Consider the following 19,175-nt stretch of genomic DNA (forward strand, 5'->3'; position numbering starts at 1 on the left):
AAGCTCCTGGCTCCTGGCTTCGGATCTGCCCAGCTCCAGCAGTTGCAGCCATCTGAGGGAATGAACCAGAAGATGGAAGACCTCTCTGTCTCTGCTTCTGCCTCTCCCTCTCTGTAGCTCTGCCTTTCAAATAAATAAAAAAAAAGTTTTTTAAAAAAAGATAGTAGGCCAGCGCCACAGCTCACTAGGCTAATCCTCTGCCTTCAGCGCCAGCACCTCAGATTCTAGTCCTGGTTGGGGCACCGGATTCTGTCCCAGTTGCTCCTCTTCCTGTCCAGCTCTCTGCTATGGCCCGGGAAGGCAGTGGAGGATGGCCCAAGTCCTTGGGCACTGCACCCTCATGGGACACCAGGAGAAATGCCCAGCTCCTGGCTTTGGATCAGTGCGGTGGGCCAGCCGCAGCGGCCATTGGAGGGTGAACCAACAGTAAAGGAAGACCTTTCTCTCTGTCTCTCTCACTGTCCACTCTGCCTGTCAAAAAAATAAAAAGAAAAAAAGAAAAAAAATTAAAAAAGATAGTGATTGATGTTTTTGAGTAAATCATAGTGTTGTTCAAACAGAAAAAACTCCAAAAAAATGAAAATGCTGGTAAAAAATTTTTAAATTCAATTTGAACACTGTAAGCATGATGAACCAAAATCATATAGTAAGTAAATACCTAAATAAGTGTAAAGAGATAGTTAAAATGTGATAAAATCATATGGGGGTTATTTCCATAGCTATAATGTCATCCACCTGGGATAAGCTCTAGGAGGTAAGGCATTTCCCATCAGAACCTGAGTTTGACTCCCAACTCAGTCTTCTGACTCAAGCTTCCGCTAACTCAGACTCTGGTGACTGTAGCATGGCTCAAGTAGTTGTAGTTGTGTTCCTGTCACCAAAATGGAAGACCTGAGCTGGGTTCCTCACTCCTGTCTTTCACCTCCCAGCTAATGTGAGCTGGGGGTGAGGGATTGAACTAATAAATGAAAGTTTCTCTCTCTTGATCTCTCTCCATGTGTGTATGTGTGTGTTTCTAATAAATAAGTTAATAAATAGATATTGACTAAAAATGGAATTAGAATTTAGTGAGTTATGAGAAAATTAGAAAAAGAGTAGGGAATGAGGGGGAATTTTGAAACCTATTTTGTATTCTATAATGAAGATAATTTAATATTCTATAATGAAGATAATTTAAAACTGGTGCTGTGGCAAAGGAAGGACGACCTTTCTCTCTGTCTCTCCCTCTCACTGTCTGTAACTCTACCTCTCAAATAAAGAAATATTTTAAAAAAATCATTAGCAAAATACATTCCAATTGGCCCCAAAATACCTGAAGGAAAATTTGAAATGTATCCCTTGAGACAGAAATTCTTTGCTATAGAAATTCCATTGATATAACAATGAAGACCTTGGTGATTGATTAAAATGGATATTTTCTATGGAAATATTAAGACCTCTTATTTAGGTGAAAAAAGAATAAGAAACACTCCATAGAAGTTTATATTATATCAAATCACATTGCAAGAAGAGTTTACCCCAGGGTTCTAAGCTAGAACTCAGAACAAAAGTCATTATTTCAGTTGCAACATAACCAGGGTATCAACCAGCAGACACAGAATGAATGTAGAGAAATCCTAGGATTTTCTTTACTTTGCAAAATTATTTCACTCTCTTCCTTTCTTCCATGTGTTTAATGTTCAGATTAGTTTATGTCAAATTGTTGTCCTTTTCACTGAGCTGTACTACAGTTTCTTTTACTGATTCCTAACTTCTTTTTAAGGTGGCTCAAATCCTATATGTTTTAACCTGCCAGTGTCAGTGGTAATGTAAGCTTTATGTTCCACTGTAATTTATCATACAGATACAGAAAAGGAAATGTATACTTTATCTAAACTGATTTTCTATTTACAGGATTATTTCACACTAAGATAACTTTATAGAAACACTCAGAAACATTGGCTGGTATATTTTAAATATGAATATGTAAATAAGATTATATATTATAACAGATTTTTCCAAGTAAAAATACATAAGACCCTCATTTTATGCATATAAGCATTACTAATCTAAAAAATCACATGCATGTTACTGTTGATTTTCTTTCCCCCTGCCTCCTCCACTCCTGTCTTAATCCCTGGAAACCATTAATATTTTCTCTGCTTTTGTACATTTATCATTCAAAAATGTTACATGCATTTAAACAAAAGCAAACTACATAAAAACTGTGTATGTTTTCTTTTTTTTGTTTGTTTATTTAAGTGTGTTTGTGATTGCTCTTTGGAGCATATTTATAATGACCACTTTAAAACTGTCTTGTAATTCTACTGTTTCTGTCATCTTGGTCTTAGTGTGTTTTTACTTTGACTTTGAAATCTTCCTTGTAAAACAGGTGATTGGTTTTGAAACCTGGATATTTTTGTATCTTGTATGAGACTGAATGTTATTTGAACTTTCTGGCTGGGAAATATGGAGACACCAACTTACTGCCCAGTAGAAGAAGTCCAGTTTCCTTATATTCCTTATTTATGCTTTGGGGAGCTAGAATTTGAGCCCCTCACAGGGCATCCACTCTCTCTACAGTGTCTGTGCATGTATTAACTTCCATAAATAAGAGAAAATGGGATAATTTTCTTTTTTTCTGGCTTAGCATAATTATCTCTAACTGCATCCAATTGGTTGCAAGTATTGGGATTTCATTCTTTTTGATGGCTGAGCAATATCCCATTAAGTATATTCATGCCACACTTTCTTTATCCTGTCATCTGTTGATGGACATCTAGGTTGGTTTCATATCTTAGCTATTGTGAATTGAATTAAACTACTATAAACATGTGAGTACATATAATTCTTTCATATGCTGCTTTCATTTCCTTTGGATATATGCCCAGGAATAGGAAAGTTGGGTCATATTATGGACCTACTTTGAGTTTTCTGAGGAATCTCTGTACTGTCTTCCTATGTTATGGCAGTTTATATTCCCACCAACAGACTGTTAGGCTGTCTTTCTCTCCAAATTCTTGCCAGCATTTGTTATTTTTTTGATTTTTGGATAAAAACCACTCAAACTAGGGCAAGGTGATATCTCACTGTAGTTTTAATTTTCATTTCCCTGATGGCTAGTGGTCCTGCATTTTTTCATGTATTCCTTTTATTTGTGTTTCATGACTGGGTTGTGTGTTTATGTGTTGTTGAATTTCTTGATATCCTTATATATTCTGGATATCAATCCTTTATTGGATTCATAGTATTCAAATACTTTTTCCCATTCTCTTGGTTGTCTCTTCACTTTGTTGATTGTTCCTTTGCTATGCAGAGCCTATTAGCTTCATGTAATCCCATTTGTCCATTTTTGCTTTTATTGACTGTGCTTCTGGGGTCTTATCAACTAAGTTGTTGCCTAGGCCATTGTCTTGAAGCATTTCTCCTTTGTTTCCCTCTAATAATTTAATGGCTTCAAGACTTAGGTTTAGATTCCTGATATTTTAGTTGACTTTGTACAGGAACTAAGTTGGAGGTCTCATTTCAAACTTTGCACATGGAAATCTGATTTTCCCAACATCGTTTGTTGAAGAGACTCCTTTCTCTAGGGCATAATTTTAGCTGATGTCAAAAATTGGTTGTAGCTGTGTGGGTTAATGTCGGGTTTCTATTCTGTTCCATTGGTCCACATGCCGATGTCATTGAGGACCATGGAATTCTCCCTTAGCCAAAACTCACAGCAGCATAGGCTGCAGCAGCCTCTTCTCACCTTGCTTGGCAAGATGGTGCTTCCCAGCTGGGCGCCAGCCCATGAATATGCAGGAGTCACTGTTGGTGCATGGCTGGCAATTGCATGTCTGTTCTCTCTCCTCACTGCTCCACAGAGACTCTTTTCTTTTCTGTCCATTATCCACTGAAAATTTCTGCCAAGCTGTCTCCTTGGAACATGATCCTTCCTTTGCTTTCCAGATATCTGTCTGTGGGTAAAGTCAGTGTAACTTCTCCCTAATCAGCCATCTCTGATCAGCACTGGTTCAGTCTTCTAACTTTTTATTTCTGGAACTTTTTTTTTTTTTTTAACCACAGCCATTAAGCCTTTGACTGTAATGTAAATTAGAAGTTTTATCTCAGGACCAGTGCTGTGGTGCAGCAGGTTAACACCTTGGCCTGAAGCGCCAGCATCCCATGTGCCGGTTCAACACCTGGCTGCCTCTCTTCCTATACAGCTCTCTGCTGTGGCCTGGGAAAGCAGTAGAGGATGGCCCAAGTCCTTGGGCCCCTTCACCCATGTGAGAGACCCAGAGGAAGCTCCTGGCTCCTGGATTCGGATGGGCACAGCTCCAGCCATTGCAGCCAATGTCTCTCTGTCTCTCTCTCTGCCTCTCCTCTCTCTGTATAATTCTTTCAAATAAATAAATCTTTAAAAAAAAGTTCTATCTCAAAACAATAAATTTAGAGCAATATTATTCATTTACAGTCTCAAGAACATTGTGTTACTCTAAAATGGTCTGCAAGTGTAGTGCATGTGGGATACAGTGGGTTCCTTCACTGGAGTTTTTCTGAATGACTCTCATACGTAATGAGAATTTCAATTCTCCAAAAGGAAACTACATTTTCCAAATGTTTAGGGAATCCTTTCAAGGATGGCAGGCATAAAGCAAGCATTCTTTATATAGCGGTACCAATCTGAATCTAAGCAAGCAGGAGATGTAAGAAATACATTGTTATCGATTGTTAAATTGCTCAACCAATTTCTAATTCAATCCACTATTACCAGATAATGGAAATACAGGATTTATCCATGTTCTCAGTTTTCTAGTGCCAAGGAGTTAGGGCTTTGGAGAAAAGTATCTATCACTCACCTGGGCCTCTGTAACATCTCAGGGAACCAGCACCTGCCGAGATCTTCTTATTGCTCTCTGGTGCTGGGGAGCTACTCTATACAGATGCCAATGAAACAGAGCTCCCTCAAATCCAGTGTGTCAATCAGAGCATTCTTACTAAGCTGATCCATGTTGAGGAACAAGAAACTGGGAGTAAACAGGGCCCTTCTGTCTCACATGTGTCTTTGGGTGGGGTCTTCTGCGAAGCCTCCATGTGGATACCATTCAAGAAAGTGGATTCATGTCCCATAATCCTAACAAGCCTGCTATTTTCCTTGAAATTTTCACCTAAATCCTTATGCCTCAAATACTGCTAGCTTCACTAGAAAACTCTATTTTTAATATTTATTTATTTTGAAAATTAGAATTACAGAGAGAAAGGGAGACAGAGAGATAGAGATACAGAGAGAGAGAGATCTTTCATCTGTTGATTCACTCTCTATATGACTGCAATAGCCAGGGTTGGGCCAGGCCAAAGCCAGGAGCTTCATCTGGGTCTCCCAAGTGGGTGGAAGAGGCCCAAACACTTGGGTCTTCTTCCGCTGCTTTTACCAGGCCATTAACAGGGAGCTGGATCAGAAGTGGAACACCCACAGGACAAACCATTGCCAATGCAGGATACTGGCATTGTACACAGTGGTTTTACCCACTACACCACAATGCCAGTTCTAGGAGACTCAATTTTTTAACACAAGCAACACAGATTTCTTCTTTCCTAATATTTTTGTTGTAAATTTTCTTCCAGAAGTAATGACCTAGACATTTATTGGGAGAAAGCAGAAACAAAGACTATCTGAGGGGTAAATCCCTATTATTATTTCAGTTATTTTCCACCACTCTTAAATTTACCTTTAGAAAATGCCAATAAAGAATTTGGCATTGGGGTATGCATTTGAGACAACGGTTAATTCATATGCCTGGATCCCATATGGCAATGCCTGGTTCAACTCCCAGCTATTCTACTTCCAGTACAGCTTCCTGTGAGTGCACACCCTTGGAGGAAGCAGATGAAGCAGATGACAGTTCAGGCACTTGGGTCCTTGCCACCCATGAGGGAGAACCTAACAGACTTCTGGGATCCTGGAAAATGAAGTGTTAAAAGTGGGTGAATAAAAGAATGAGTGAGGTGATGATGCTGCCTTGAGTTTGGATTATATGTCTAATACTAGAGTAATAACTCTCAGTAAAATGAACGCCCCTTGTCTTAGAACATTGTAGTTTGTCGTGTGGCCCCTTGTGTAGTTCTGTCCTCCAGTGGATCTGGGGCTTGATCACGTGCCACTGGACTTTGACTGCTGGGTGATTAGCAAGCATGACGCAAACAGAGGTTTGAGAAGTGTTTGGCAGCTCTTGCTTCTGGAAACTCTTCCTGCTACACATGCAGGAGGCAGAGCGTCCCTCTAGAAGACATGGAAGCCAAAAAAGAGCCAGCATAAATCCAAAGACCCTTAAGGTATCCCCAGTGGCACTGTCAGTTGACTGCAAGCTTTTGAGTGACTCAGGTGAGACCAGAAGGACTATCCAGCTGAGCTTGTAGCAAGTCCCTAATTATGGGAAAATAAAATGGTCATCAAAGCCAGTAAGTGATAAAGTAATTTTATTGTATTAATAAGAAATAAAAACAATAGAATAAAATAATTTAATAGAATGAAAGATACAAATGATCCTTAAAAGTGTATGAAAGGCAATTGAGCTTGTGCTCTGTACATTTCAGTATTGTGTAATACTGAAATTTCCTAAATATCAAACTATCAAACTTTTAAAGTCATTTGCTTCAATTAGTTTTAAGCAGGATTTGTTAAAATGTATTTTTTATACATTCATTCTTATACTATTTAATTACTTTGGATGTAGCAAATATATTTATGGTATATTGAAAGTCATCAAAACAATTTCCATGGTATTTAAAAAAAGGATCTTCAGGGTGTTTAAACTAGATATATTGGACCAATGAAAAAGTATGGTTAAGAAAATCAGATCTTGTTCACTTTCTTTTGCCAAAGATGTGACTTTTCTGGAGGTAGTCTTAGTTTAAGGTTCTTCTTATCCATTCTATTACTAGTATATTCCATTATTCTTAACTAGAAGGTAAATATTTTATCCAAATTTAGAAAAATATTGTGAACATTTGTCAATATATCTCCTAGCCCAATGTGCAAGGAGATATGGGATAAAGGTCATATGCATCTGTAAATGTCAAAATTCAGGAATTCAGAAAATGAAAGAACAGTTGGCGGAGCTGGTGGCAGGTATGGTCTTGAGATCATCTGTCAATGTTGCCTTCTTGCTAGTTATCATAACTTTTGGACATGGATGCATCAGATTTATGCATTTGTTCTGTAGAAAAGAAAACAGAAGGTTGTCTTGGTATAAATATTCTAAGACACTGGAAGCATCCCAATTCCTGATGAAATGGATTTTCCTGAAGATTTTTCCTGTAAGTGATGAGGTGAATTTCACAAAACCAGGAAAAGTCACGAATCTGAAGGGGCAATGACACACGTTCTTGGGTTCTAATCTTGAACTCCACCTATCAATAGAGTGCTTGTTGCCTGCAGTTAGCTAGGTTGGGAAGTACTAGCTGGCTCTCAGTTTCAATGGAATCTCTATTGCCCTATGAATTCTTTTCCTTTTTCAGCTATTTTAGTTTACATCTGCATCTGGCTAACACATAAAGCAGCCTGAGATTTATATATTCTCTTGTCTATATTTTAGAGATAAACTGAAGCTGAAAGAAACAAAAATAATACCACAGGAGAATGATGCCACAAGGTTTTTTGCTCTGGAAAGCTTGTTTGACAGGAAAACAAGACCCTTTTCCTCAATGATGCCAGTTTTCTTCGAACTGTTTGAAAAAGCACTGGGAGACTATTGAGTGGGAAAGGGAAATAAATCAAATGGGCATTGTTTAGAGCCTCTCACTTGAGTTTAATCTAGAGCACATTGACAATAACTACAAAGGCCTTCAAACCATTTGTGGAAAAATAGAATTAAAAGTATTACTATATTGTTGTTCCAAAAATGTTCTCATTCAAAACATCTTTTCACTATATATGGAAAGGTTATATAATGAAAAATCAGCCATGAATTTCAAAACACTTTGCCACCACAATGAACTGAAACAATTAGTTTGGGCTCCAGTACATTGATCTCTGCCATTCATAGGAGAAACTTGGATTAAGTTCTTTATTTGTGCATGAGCCTAACCCAGTCATTTGCAGGGTGAATCAGTGTCACTTTGTCATCAAAATCACCTAAACAATTCAGGGTACCTGATGTTTCTGAGCAGTTGTCCTGATTTATTGCATTTTCTAACATGGGGGAGGTCATGTCTTCCCCAAAAATGCTGGAGAAATGTTCAATTAGAAATTGTACAATGGCAACCTGCAACAAAAGTGGACAAAAATAGAATGTATTTTTATATTTGGCAACACTATCTACCTTATTCCATACAAAAATCATATGCCTAACACAAAATCTGAAACTCAGAATTTCAGGAAAAATTCAGAGTTGACAAAAAATTATGTAAACCCATTTTCTCTGGGAAATTTTATCAGTTTTGATAGTACTTGGGCACAGATTTTTACATTCTTCTAGTCAGTTGATTAACATTATCATTTCTGAACTTAGTTTTGAGCATTTTCCATCAATGAATATCTCTTTACAGATATGATATTTTCAATTAAGATTTCTAGAATGGTTAGAGTAAAAATATATATCCCATTCTGAAATCTGTAAAGCAACAAAATAGATGCAAGCTTGGAGAATTCACTTTCAGGGATGTATCCTAAAGTTGTGAATCAAAGATACTTGTTTGGTTCTTTTGGCAAGAAAGGAGGCAAGTGGAGAGAAAATGTGTATCTGTCTAACTTCAGTCTCTCCTTGTGCAATGCCCTGCCTCATCTCAGTATGGCTTCCTGAAGGAGCTTAGAGAAAATCTTGGCTCCTTTGGCATCGTGAATCCATTAGGATATTCTCAAATTTCAGTTGATATCATATTCCATCAGCAGAGATGAAATCAGATTCAGGCATATCTCTGAATGAGTCACAATTGGCAAAGAGAGTTCAGTGTGCACACCCATATTGCCAAAGCCACCCTAGCAGTCACTCAGCTCCTCTGAGTTATAGCTTCTACAATTCATCAGCTGAGGAAGCCTTGGCTTACAAATGTCTCCCTCAATGGAGAGACCTAGTACAACACAAAGTCCATGTTCATTTTTTTTTTTTTTTTGGTTAAGATGTATTTTTTTTTTTAATTTAAAAGGCAGTTACAGAGAGGGAATGGCAGAAAGAGAAAGAGACAGTCCATCAGCTTGCTCACTCTCCAAATGGCCACAAAGTACAGGGAACCATCTTTCACTGCCATCCCAGGCACATAAACAGGGAACTGGATCAAAAGCAGAGTAGCTGGGATTTGAACCATCACTGTGATATGGAATGTCAGTATCATAGACAGCTGCCCAACCTGTTGTACCATAATGCTGGCCATACTCCATGCTCCTAACATCATGTGACTCTCTTCTTACTTTACATTATTATCAGTCTTGTGTTTGGTTTTTGGATGGGAAATAAGAAATGATCCCCTGTTATCAATGTCTTGCTTACTATCCCACCTGCCCACAACTGCCAGAAGAATGAATGACTATGGCCCTCCAGAGGAGTGCCTAAAGTAAGAACTTCAAAATGGTGCATCAGCATTAAGATAGTGAACTGTAAATGCAAAGTAGAGACAATGCTCCCTAGGGCATACAAATGAGCCATCTAATTACCTTTCTCCTTCTTTCCTTTATTCTTTCTGAGATTGTGGAACCACGTAGCCAAAAAAGACTTGGAGCTATACAAGATGACAATTTTGAAGCTGTCATATTATTCAAAGATGATTTCTTTGCAATCTTCTCTAAGACTCCAATTAGGGAATGCAGGAGTTTAAAGTTCGATTTTGGCAGCTCACCTAAAAGTCTGAACATAGAAAAGTATACTCTTAACACAAGAACTTTAATTGAAGACATTGTATATCCAGAGATAAGGAACTAAATGTTTTGTTTGTCACTGGCAAAACCCAATGGAAGTACTGGTCAATGTCCCAATGTGTCTTCAAAGTATTGCCTGCAATATTTCCTCAAATCTACTATGTCACGTATTAAATTGAGCAAATTTCATTACTATCTAATGTAACAGAAGTATATTTAAGATATTTATTAAATTCCAGAATTTGACCACTTGAAAGCTTCCTGATGAATGTAAACAGAAATTAAGTAGAAGGGGCCCCTTTGCTTCTTTGTAAGGTAGTAGCACAAGAATGCCGCCCATGGCAAGAGTACAAAGGTTACCAGTTATCAAATAGACTCATCACAGCTTAGGACTGCATACACAAACATGTCATGAATTCAATTCCTAGACCTCCACTGGACTTCTCTAGTTCGCTAACACATTGACAATGATACACAAAGACCGATGATCAACTGGGCCTCTTGCCTTTGACTTGAACCTATGAATTTCCTCCTGAATCAAGGCAGTATGTTCAGGATGAGTACAAAGGTCAAGGACACTGTATTCATAATGTTAAGAGAAACAAATGAATGACGACAGCCTGCATGACCTGCATACCTTTCTAAACTGGCCTCCATCTGTGTGACGAAAAACCCCTTTGTCAGTGGTCATGATTTTAATGGATGAAGTGGTAAAATAGCTGATTTTTAAAAATTATTGGTATCCTCACCTTTGAATCGCTGCTATTTGAGTCTCCTCATTTCCTTTATCTGGAACTTGAAGCCACTCATTATACAGGTAGCACGTAAATAGACTGGATGGGATACTTTCTAAGAAGTCCTTATAGATATTAAAAAAAAAGTTATTCCCCTGGAAAACATAATTGGCTAACCTACAAGAAAACTTTAATTGAAGTACTCAGTTTAGTCTCCAATTTTTTCACAGATACCCCCAACTCTGACCTACAAAGGGCTTGCTTCCAACTCTCCACTTATTTCCACATGTCAAGCCACAGACTTGGACTTTCTCTGGCCAAAAGTAGAAATATAAATGAGGGTTCTAGGCAGCAGTGGGGATGAAAATAATGTGTCCTCCCATCATCTGTCAATTCCTTCTTAGGTATACTTTACAAACTAGTACGAACAAGATTTGCTGATGAATCATCCTCATTCAATTACTTTCTTGACAAGAAATAAACATACACATTTTGCCTGTTTATTTCAGGCCTGGTGCATTTAATTCTTAGCAGGAAATGTTTAGAATCAAATAGTGTGAGTACCCACACTCATCCATGCAGTCACATGCACATGGAAAGTGAGGAGTAGGCCTTCTGACTTGTGCTGTGTGGGTTCCTAAGGAGAAAACTATCATTACAGCCTCACTCTTCATGTCTTTATAGATTCAACTCTTAACAGTTGTAAGCATAGTTTACCAGATGCCCAGTTCTTACCTATATGTTATTCTGCACAACCCACTGGCTGGCACACATACAATTCCCACAGAAAGGGAACAATCATAATTTAGATAGAATACAATTTCAGGTCTTTGCCCTTCAGAGCTATGGATGAGCTTCCTAAGTGGAGCCATGGAATATCAGTCTACTTATGGTGTTGATGAATAATGTTAATACTATTAAATTGGACTCCAAACTTTCTCAGGCTTTCATTTTCTTTATGTAGGCATGTAGGGAACTTGTTATAGACCCTTGATGATGTTGTTTGCACTGGTCTTACTATACAGCCCATGAACCTTTGTAATAGCAACTGGTTTAGGAAATGCACCCAAGAAGCTATCATCATTATAAGCCAATGAAGCTCACTCATTTTTAATATTTATTGAGCTATTTTTTGTTCTAGAAACAATTACTACTGAAGATAGAGCAATGAAAAGAGAGTTTCATTCTAGTAATATCTTTACTGTGTGATCAGTGTCCAGTAGACTTCATGGAAGTAAGGAGTGTTCACTGAGTATTCCATGGAGTGGGCCCAGTATGCGGAAAGCAGAATCACTTGAATGCTAGCTGGCTCTGGGAGTTTGGTAGACTCAGGGCACCTTGGGCTGATGCAAACCACAGTAACAAACAGTTGGGTCATTTGTCTTTTCTGTGGTTTCCTGGATCCTAAGGCACTGCACATTAGTGGAGCTAGTTCTTACAGCCACAACACAAGCCAAGCAGAAGATGCAAAGGGAATCATCTGTTGGGCCTCTGCTTCTAGACACCTCAGTGGCAAAAATCAGTGTGGCCCTGCTCATGTTCCTATTCCTACCCTAAAACAGTTCTATAGTTGTATGACATGGTGTTATCAAGGATCAGATTAAATTGCAAAGTCTTCAGGGAGAATCACTGAGTCTTGCTGGAAATTAAATTTATTTCATGTGTATACCTTACGGGGGTAAAACTCAACATGTTGTTCATATTACTGTCTAAGCACAGTCATGTCAAAATGAGTCATTACTATATTGTTGCTATTTGTCCTATGGCCAAATAGGAGGGGGAAGGAAACATCAACTGAATAATTGTGGTGGAATTTTCAGAACTTGTTTGAAGTCATGACCACACTACCATATTTTTTTACACAGCTTCTAAGAAGTAGTAAAATAGATCAATTCAATTTTTTCTCTGTTCTATTTCTCGCATACAGAAATATATTGAAATACTTGCGATTTAGTTGTATCATTTCAAAAATGTGGTTATTTTTCATGGAGATGAACTGAATGTCCAGTACTCTGAAATAATTATGGCTATTATACCTACATTGATAGTGAGATTTTGAGGTAAAGGCTTATGTTGGGAGCAAGGTTACTCTATACTCTCTACTGAGGGTAGTGTGTTAAACGTAGTAACTACAAACAAAGCATATCAGAGTGGTAAAAGTGAAAGAATGCAAAAAGGGTAAAAATCCTTTGTATACCATTTTTAAAGTGCAGACATAAGAGACAGGGGAAAGAATGATGAGGAACTAGATGGAGGTTCTGATGGTCTTTTTTGAGTATTTGTTGATTCACTGTGAAGCAGAATATGTGCTGCTACAGCACAGTTCTCTAACAGTTTTCAAAAGCTCAGAAGTCTTGTGGAAAATTATTGTTACAAAGACAGTGTGAAAGTTACCCAATGCAGGATACTTGTTTGGGGAAGATTTTGTATATAGAAGGGTAGGTCTGACAGTGTTTTTTTGAGTAGCAATAAAAATGATGGTATTTTTGTATTGGTTGTTGAGGCTGAGGAAGGACACGGTCATCTATGATGATCAAGAAAGCATGTGCAAGCCATGGGATTTTAAACTGAGAGAGTAGCTGCTTTTAATAGGAACTTTGTAGCATGTTTTTCAGAATCTTAATGCCACAGGTCTATTATTATTCTTGGATCATCATCATTAAGGAAAGCCATCCCACAGTTTCCATACCACACATGGATGATGCTAGAACTTTTCCTACCTTTAATGTAGCTGCAACATCAATAGCAGACTCACTCTCCCAGTTCACCTGGCATCCATAGTTTAGTTTGTACTTTAGGGCTCTGCATGATTTCTCATTGCCACTTTTTTTGAAAATGTCCTTTGTAAATGGACCTTGTTGTTCAATTAAAAGTATCATATCCTTTGGATAAAATAAAAGGCATAAAATTATATATTTAAATATCCACAAGTCCCAAGCACAAGCATGCCCATGTTGTGACAGAAAGCTATTTCATACAAGGTTACAGGTCTGGAGAACAAGTATGGAGGTCAAATTTGGAGATCTCATTTTGGTGTCTCTAAATGAACTTTGTACCCAGAGTCATTCCATGTTCATACAACAAAACATCTTAAGTGCTTGATTTAACAATGTCACCCTTTGCAGTGAATTTATACTTTTCAATTCAATTTCTCTGCTTCTAGGCCTCTATGGAATTGCTCTTTTATAAGCAAATGTTATGTACTCATTCTCCCCCAAAACTAATAATTGCCACAATAGTTGTTCAATAATTGTGAATATCATATTGCTAAATTTATTTTCCATTTCTTTATTCCCCTCAGAGTGACTATATACCCCATTTCTATCTCCTAGTGTGCCACATTGCTTTAAAACCAAAACTAAAACCTGTCTCCTCTCAGAAACCTTAGGATTGCATTCCTGTGTCACTAGTCTTTTATTTCCTACTGCTCTATCTTCATAACAAATATAGAAGAATGATTCTCAGAGTCAAGTATCTTAGGGCATTTTCTTTTTGTTGCTGTTTTGTTTGTTTATTTATTTATGTATGTATTTGAAAGGCAGAGTGACAACAGTGATGGAGAAACAGAGAAAGATCTACCATTTGCTGATTCACTCACCAAATGGCCAAAACAACTCCAGGGCTGGGTCAGCCTGAAGCCAGAAACCAGGAACTCCATCCCAGTCTCCCACATGGGTGCAGGGTTCCCACTATTTGGGCCCTGTGCTCCCTTCCCAGACTTTTTTTCCTCTCTAGGGCATCTTCAGCCAAGTACACCACCAGCAAGTGCCTACCTCAGTGACCTTGGGTACAAAAAAGAACTTTACTAAGACTTTCCTTTATTGGGGGTGATGATACTCACAGATTTGCCAGTATTCACCATGAAAGATACAAAGTCCAGTGCCATATCTACCATGTACCTGACATTATGAGTTTCTTCACTTCTAGCCTAAGATTCCCTTACTTAAAAGGTGAACTTGATGAGATACTGGACCCTCAATAAATTTACCACTGACATTATAGTTCACCAATTTTCAATCAAATAGTTCCCAATCTACACCTTTATTTCACAAGTTCTGTTAGAGTGGAAAGAGTAAAACATGCCAGAGGATGAATTTTTATGTTGAAGCCTTGGAGAGATAAATGGAATACATGTGAGGTATATTGAGTGGTAAGATTGAATTGTATAGAAGAGAAAATGATAGGAAACTTGAGATCAGTGGGTAGTTCAGGTACTGAAGAAGACAAGCAGAGAATGTGAAGGTGAGGTGGACTCACAGAGACTCAGACACACAGAGCCCATTGGGAATTTCCTGTGCATGTGTATGGGGTGCTTTGTTGAAGCCAGTGACATAGATAGCAGCATCTTCTTTCCTTTTGGATTTTCTGTATCACTGTGAAATACCTACATAAGATTTTCCTTCATTGAAGTAGCACGAACAAAGTTTCTCAACCAATGCTGGTGACTAACTAATGATTCCTCCACTTGGATGACAGACAGATGAGAAGACTTGACCTTTCCAAAGGTGGGTTATTGAAAGCCAAAATGAGACCTACCAATAGAGATTTGGGCAGGTTATCATCTTTACAAACATCTTGGATGAGAGACCCAAATAGGTGAACTGACTGAGATGTGCTCGGGATAGGCTCTCCGGGCTGTAAATCCTTGCTTCCACAAAGGCACCACTTATTCAGCCACTTTCTTATTGAATGTATTATTTGAGTTGACTTCATGTTACCATCTGAGGGAGAAATGAGATGGTTAGATGCGAAGTTGAAGTCAGAGATGCTCATTTACGGCGTTTCCAGGCTATAGCACATGTATTGAAGTGGCTAGAAAGAAATTGCATCTCTTGTATAGAAATGTCTAAACCCTGAAATGGCACCCAGCACCCAAGTGGTGAGAATATGATCTACTTCCCCATATCATTGAACTGCTAATGAAATCTAGAGTTTGAACAGTCTCATGTTCAATTCTTTAGTGGGAATATTTGCCAGACAAGGCTAGCCACAGCTTGTTGCATTATACAGTGAGGTTTTTAGGCTGTAGAGGTGCAAGTTTCCTGATGCTAAGTTTAAACTGCATGTTCATTATCAAGTCTCATTTGACAAGCTAAAAGGCATTTGGTATTCCAAATAAAGAAGCTGATAATCATCTCTGTTCATGGTCAGGCTCATCTCACTTTGGGATTACTTTTTTTTTTTTTTTTAATTTGACAGGTAGAGTTATAGACAGTGAGAGAGAGACAAAGGTCTTCCTCCTGTTGGTTCACTCCCCAAATGGTCACCATGGCTGGCGTGGCACTGATCCAAAGCCAGGAGCCATGTGCTTCTTCCTGGTCTCCCATGTGGGTGCAGGAGCCCAAGCACTTGGGCCATCCTCCACTGCCTTCCTGGGTGCACAGCAGAGAGCTGGACTGGAGGAGGAGCAACCAGGACTAGAACTTAGTGCCTATATGGGATGCTGGTGCCGCAGGTGGAGGATTAACCAAGTGAGCCATGGCGCCAGCCCCTAGGATTTCTTACTTGGCATTTGGAATGCCTAACCACTGCCAACTATCTCCAATCATAGGAATCTGCCTTTCTTTGCACAAGTTGCCTGAGCTTATTCCTTGGACATTCCTCCTGAGGGCTGGGAACTTCAGGCAAGTCAATGGGTGACCTTATTCCTCTTTCACCAGTTGGTGTCATTGGTTGTGTGGAATAATCCTCAATGGCCTTGTTTCTTGTGACATCTGGCCAAGTGAACCAAAATGCTTTCTTACTGATCAGCAGCCCCTGCAAATTGAATGCTGATCAAGGGTTGCTTCTCAAAGAAATGGTGATCAGTAACAAACAGCTGAATTCCAAGGATTTACTGCTCAGGTGCATGCCTTCTCAATAAGGTATCTAAATGTTTTCTCAGTTAACCTCCTTATACCAAATCATAAACTGAGTCAACTCAATGCATTCTTAAAGCAAGAACTTTAATTTAAAACATTGTAAAAGTCATGGGGTAGCCTGATAGATGACTGTGTTTCCAAAATCCAATTTAAAGACACATATACTAGGCACTTGATGGGCATTGTGAGCATCACCATTGCACATACATGAGGGCAGCACTCCTGGTGGTCAGAGATCAGGAGGGGCTCCTCATTATGCCACTTATAGGAACAGATAATAAAAATTTTTAGAGCTTCAGTTGGCTCAATTTGTACATGAACAATACTACTTGCACCTCTTTGACTGGGCTACATAATATACTACTCAACAGAGTCTAGGTAGGTACATAGTGGTCTAACCAAAGGCAATTAAATGATCCAGGGTACCTGCAGTTGCAGGGTTGCTCTTTGGATCTATTGTGATTTCTTCAACAGAGGTGAAGGTGTCATTCCTAAAAATCCTCATGAAATTCTCAATCAGGAATTTAACAAGGGCAACCTGTAACACAAAGGCCAAAATAAAATGTATTTTTATATTTTGCATCACTATAAACCATATTACATATATGAATTGTGGACCTAACAAAAAATATGAAACTCCAAAAATTCAGCATTGATATAAAAACATATGAACCCATTTTTCTCTATGAAACATTATCGGTTTTGAGAGTATTTGTGCATAGATATCTAAATTCTTTGAATCCACGGATTAACATGTTCAGTTTGTGCCTTTTTTGTTAGCAGCCTACATCAATTACTACATTTTTAGAGATATGATATTTTCAATTAGGAGGTTTGAGGTGAAAAAGTATAGTCACATTTTAATATTTATATAGCACCCAATAGACACAAACTTGGGAATCTCATTTTCAAAGTAGTCTGTACTTGGGAAGCAGAGATTCTTGGCAGCTTCTATTGACAAAAAAGGAGGCAGGTGGAGAAAAAAATGTCTGTTTCTCTGACTGCAGTCTCTCCTTGTGCACTGCCCCACCTCACCTCAGCTTTCTGCCTTACTTTTTGGATGAGCCTGACTTTGTCATGTTGTCACTCCATTGTGATGGTCTGGAATCTTAGGCTCATTCTTTTTAAATTTTATTTAAGTTATAAAAGTTTCATGTATTTCATATACACAGATTTTGGAACATAGTGACACTTCCTCCCCTACCTGCCTCCCACCCATGCTTCTTCCCATCCTCCACTTCCCTCTCACATTCCTATGCTAATTTTTACAGAGATCTATTTTTCAGTTTCTTCAATGCTTAGTGTAGGCTCATTTTTATGTTCTTCCAGCAGAGCAGAAATCAAATTCAGAGCTTGGGCAAGATGGCGGAATAGGAAGGGAGCACACTGATAGTCTGGGGAGAGATAGTTTAATAAAAGTGGAGATACTGCAGGTTCAAGGAAGAGTAGGGGAGGAAACAGCAGAAGAAACTCTTCCAGAACGCATGATTCACAGTGGACCTGCGTGGAGAGCGTGGGAGCCCAGAGTTCGGGACATCAGCGGCAGACTCAACACACCAGCGCTGGAACGCGAGGTGAGCCGAACCTCAATAGCCCGAGACACCGGCAGGCAAGCGGAGAGAGGAGACTAGAGGGAACGACCCCCGGGGGGGGGGAAGTTCACAAGGCTAACTGGAAGAGAGAGAGAGAGAGAGAAAAAAAAGGGTGACTAGTACGGACACGGGTTTCTCTCTCTCCGCTCACCTCTCAAGGGCGAGCAAGACAAAGAGCAGGCGCCATCTTGGACATACGTCATAAGCAGAGCGACCTCAGGTCTGCACCGGCCCTGAGCCTAGCAGAAAAACCTGACTCTGGGCGGGGCGAATTAACAGGAGATTAGGACCTAGTAAATTTGTGGTGCTACTGAACTGAGACTGTGAAAACAGAGACGGTGGGGGAGAGAACTCACGGAATTCACGTGAGCACTCTCCAGAGACGCTACAATTCCGTAACTTTGGCAACCCAGTGGGAGGCTGAAGGAGAATTTGAGCCCACTCTGAGGGCCGAACAGATTCCCTGTGGGGATCTTGGGAAAGAGCTTCCGATCTCTGGCTCCTGTGGGTATATCATTTGCCTGCTAACTACCTCCAACTTCGTTCAGCTGTGCAGAATTACTTCCCTTTTGAATCAAAAAAAAAAAAAAAAAAAAAAAAGAAAGAGAGAGAGAGATTTACCACGCCTAACCTGGGAGTGTCACCTTTGGCACACCAAACAGAGCTCTCAGGCCACACCCATCTCAAGCCCTAAGGCTCCATCAAAAACAGATAGTCCACTTAATCTAGAGTCATAGTATAACAAGAAAAAGCACCACAGTGAAGAAACCAAATATCTCCAATATGCCAAATAACAAACACAAAAACCGAGGTAATAAAAACAAGGAAGTCACTATGACGCCCTCAAATGAAAAGGACACCCCAATTCAAGATTATGAAGATGATGACATAGAAGTAATGCAAGAAGCAGATCTCAAAAAATTGATAAGAACATTAAGAAGTTCTCAAAAACAAATTCTGGAACTACACAAATCCTTAATGGACAAGATAGAAAATCTCTCTCGTGAAAATGAAATATTAAGGAGGAATCAGAATGAAACGAAACAACTAGTACAACAGGAAACTGTGATAGTGACTGAAGTGAAGAATTCAATAGATCAAATGAAAAACACAATAGAGAGCCTTACAAACAGAATGGGTGAAGCAGAAGAGAGAATATCGGACTTAGAAGACA

General features: G+C 39.0%; 1 protein-coding gene across 7 annotated transcripts in view; it reads right to left on the minus strand.

Annotated features, from left to right (window-relative positions):
* Positions 1 to 6,461: 6,461 nt before the first annotated feature.
* LOC103352527 (uncharacterized) overlaps positions 6,462 to 19,175 on the minus strand; it is a 65,530-nt gene continuing 52,816 nt past the window's right edge. For 6 of the 7 annotated variants that reach the window (XM_051834380.2, XM_070059551.1, XM_051834382.2 and 3 more), the window contains 6 exons: positions 16,836 to 16,947; positions 15,085 to 15,269; positions 13,269 to 13,430; positions 10,564 to 10,673; positions 9,614 to 9,803; positions 8,031 to 8,228 (listed from right to left, as the gene is read on the minus strand). In XM_051834380.2, coding sequence (XP_051690340.2) covers positions 8,031 to 8,228; positions 9,614 to 9,803; positions 10,564 to 10,673; positions 13,269 to 13,430; positions 15,085 to 15,269; positions 16,836 to 16,947 — 957 coding nt within the window. Of the gene's footprint in view, positions 7,182 to 8,030; positions 8,229 to 9,613; positions 9,804 to 10,563; positions 10,674 to 13,268; positions 13,431 to 15,084; positions 15,270 to 16,835; positions 16,948 to 19,175 lie in introns of those variants that run through there. The other variant, XM_070059550.1, reaches the window with a different exon arrangement.

Source organism: Oryctolagus cuniculus, chromosome 16, assembly GCF_964237555.1.
Source record: "Oryctolagus cuniculus chromosome 16, mOryCun1.1, whole genome shotgun sequence".
Lineage (NCBI taxonomy): Eukaryota > Metazoa > Chordata > Mammalia > Lagomorpha > Leporidae > Oryctolagus > Oryctolagus cuniculus.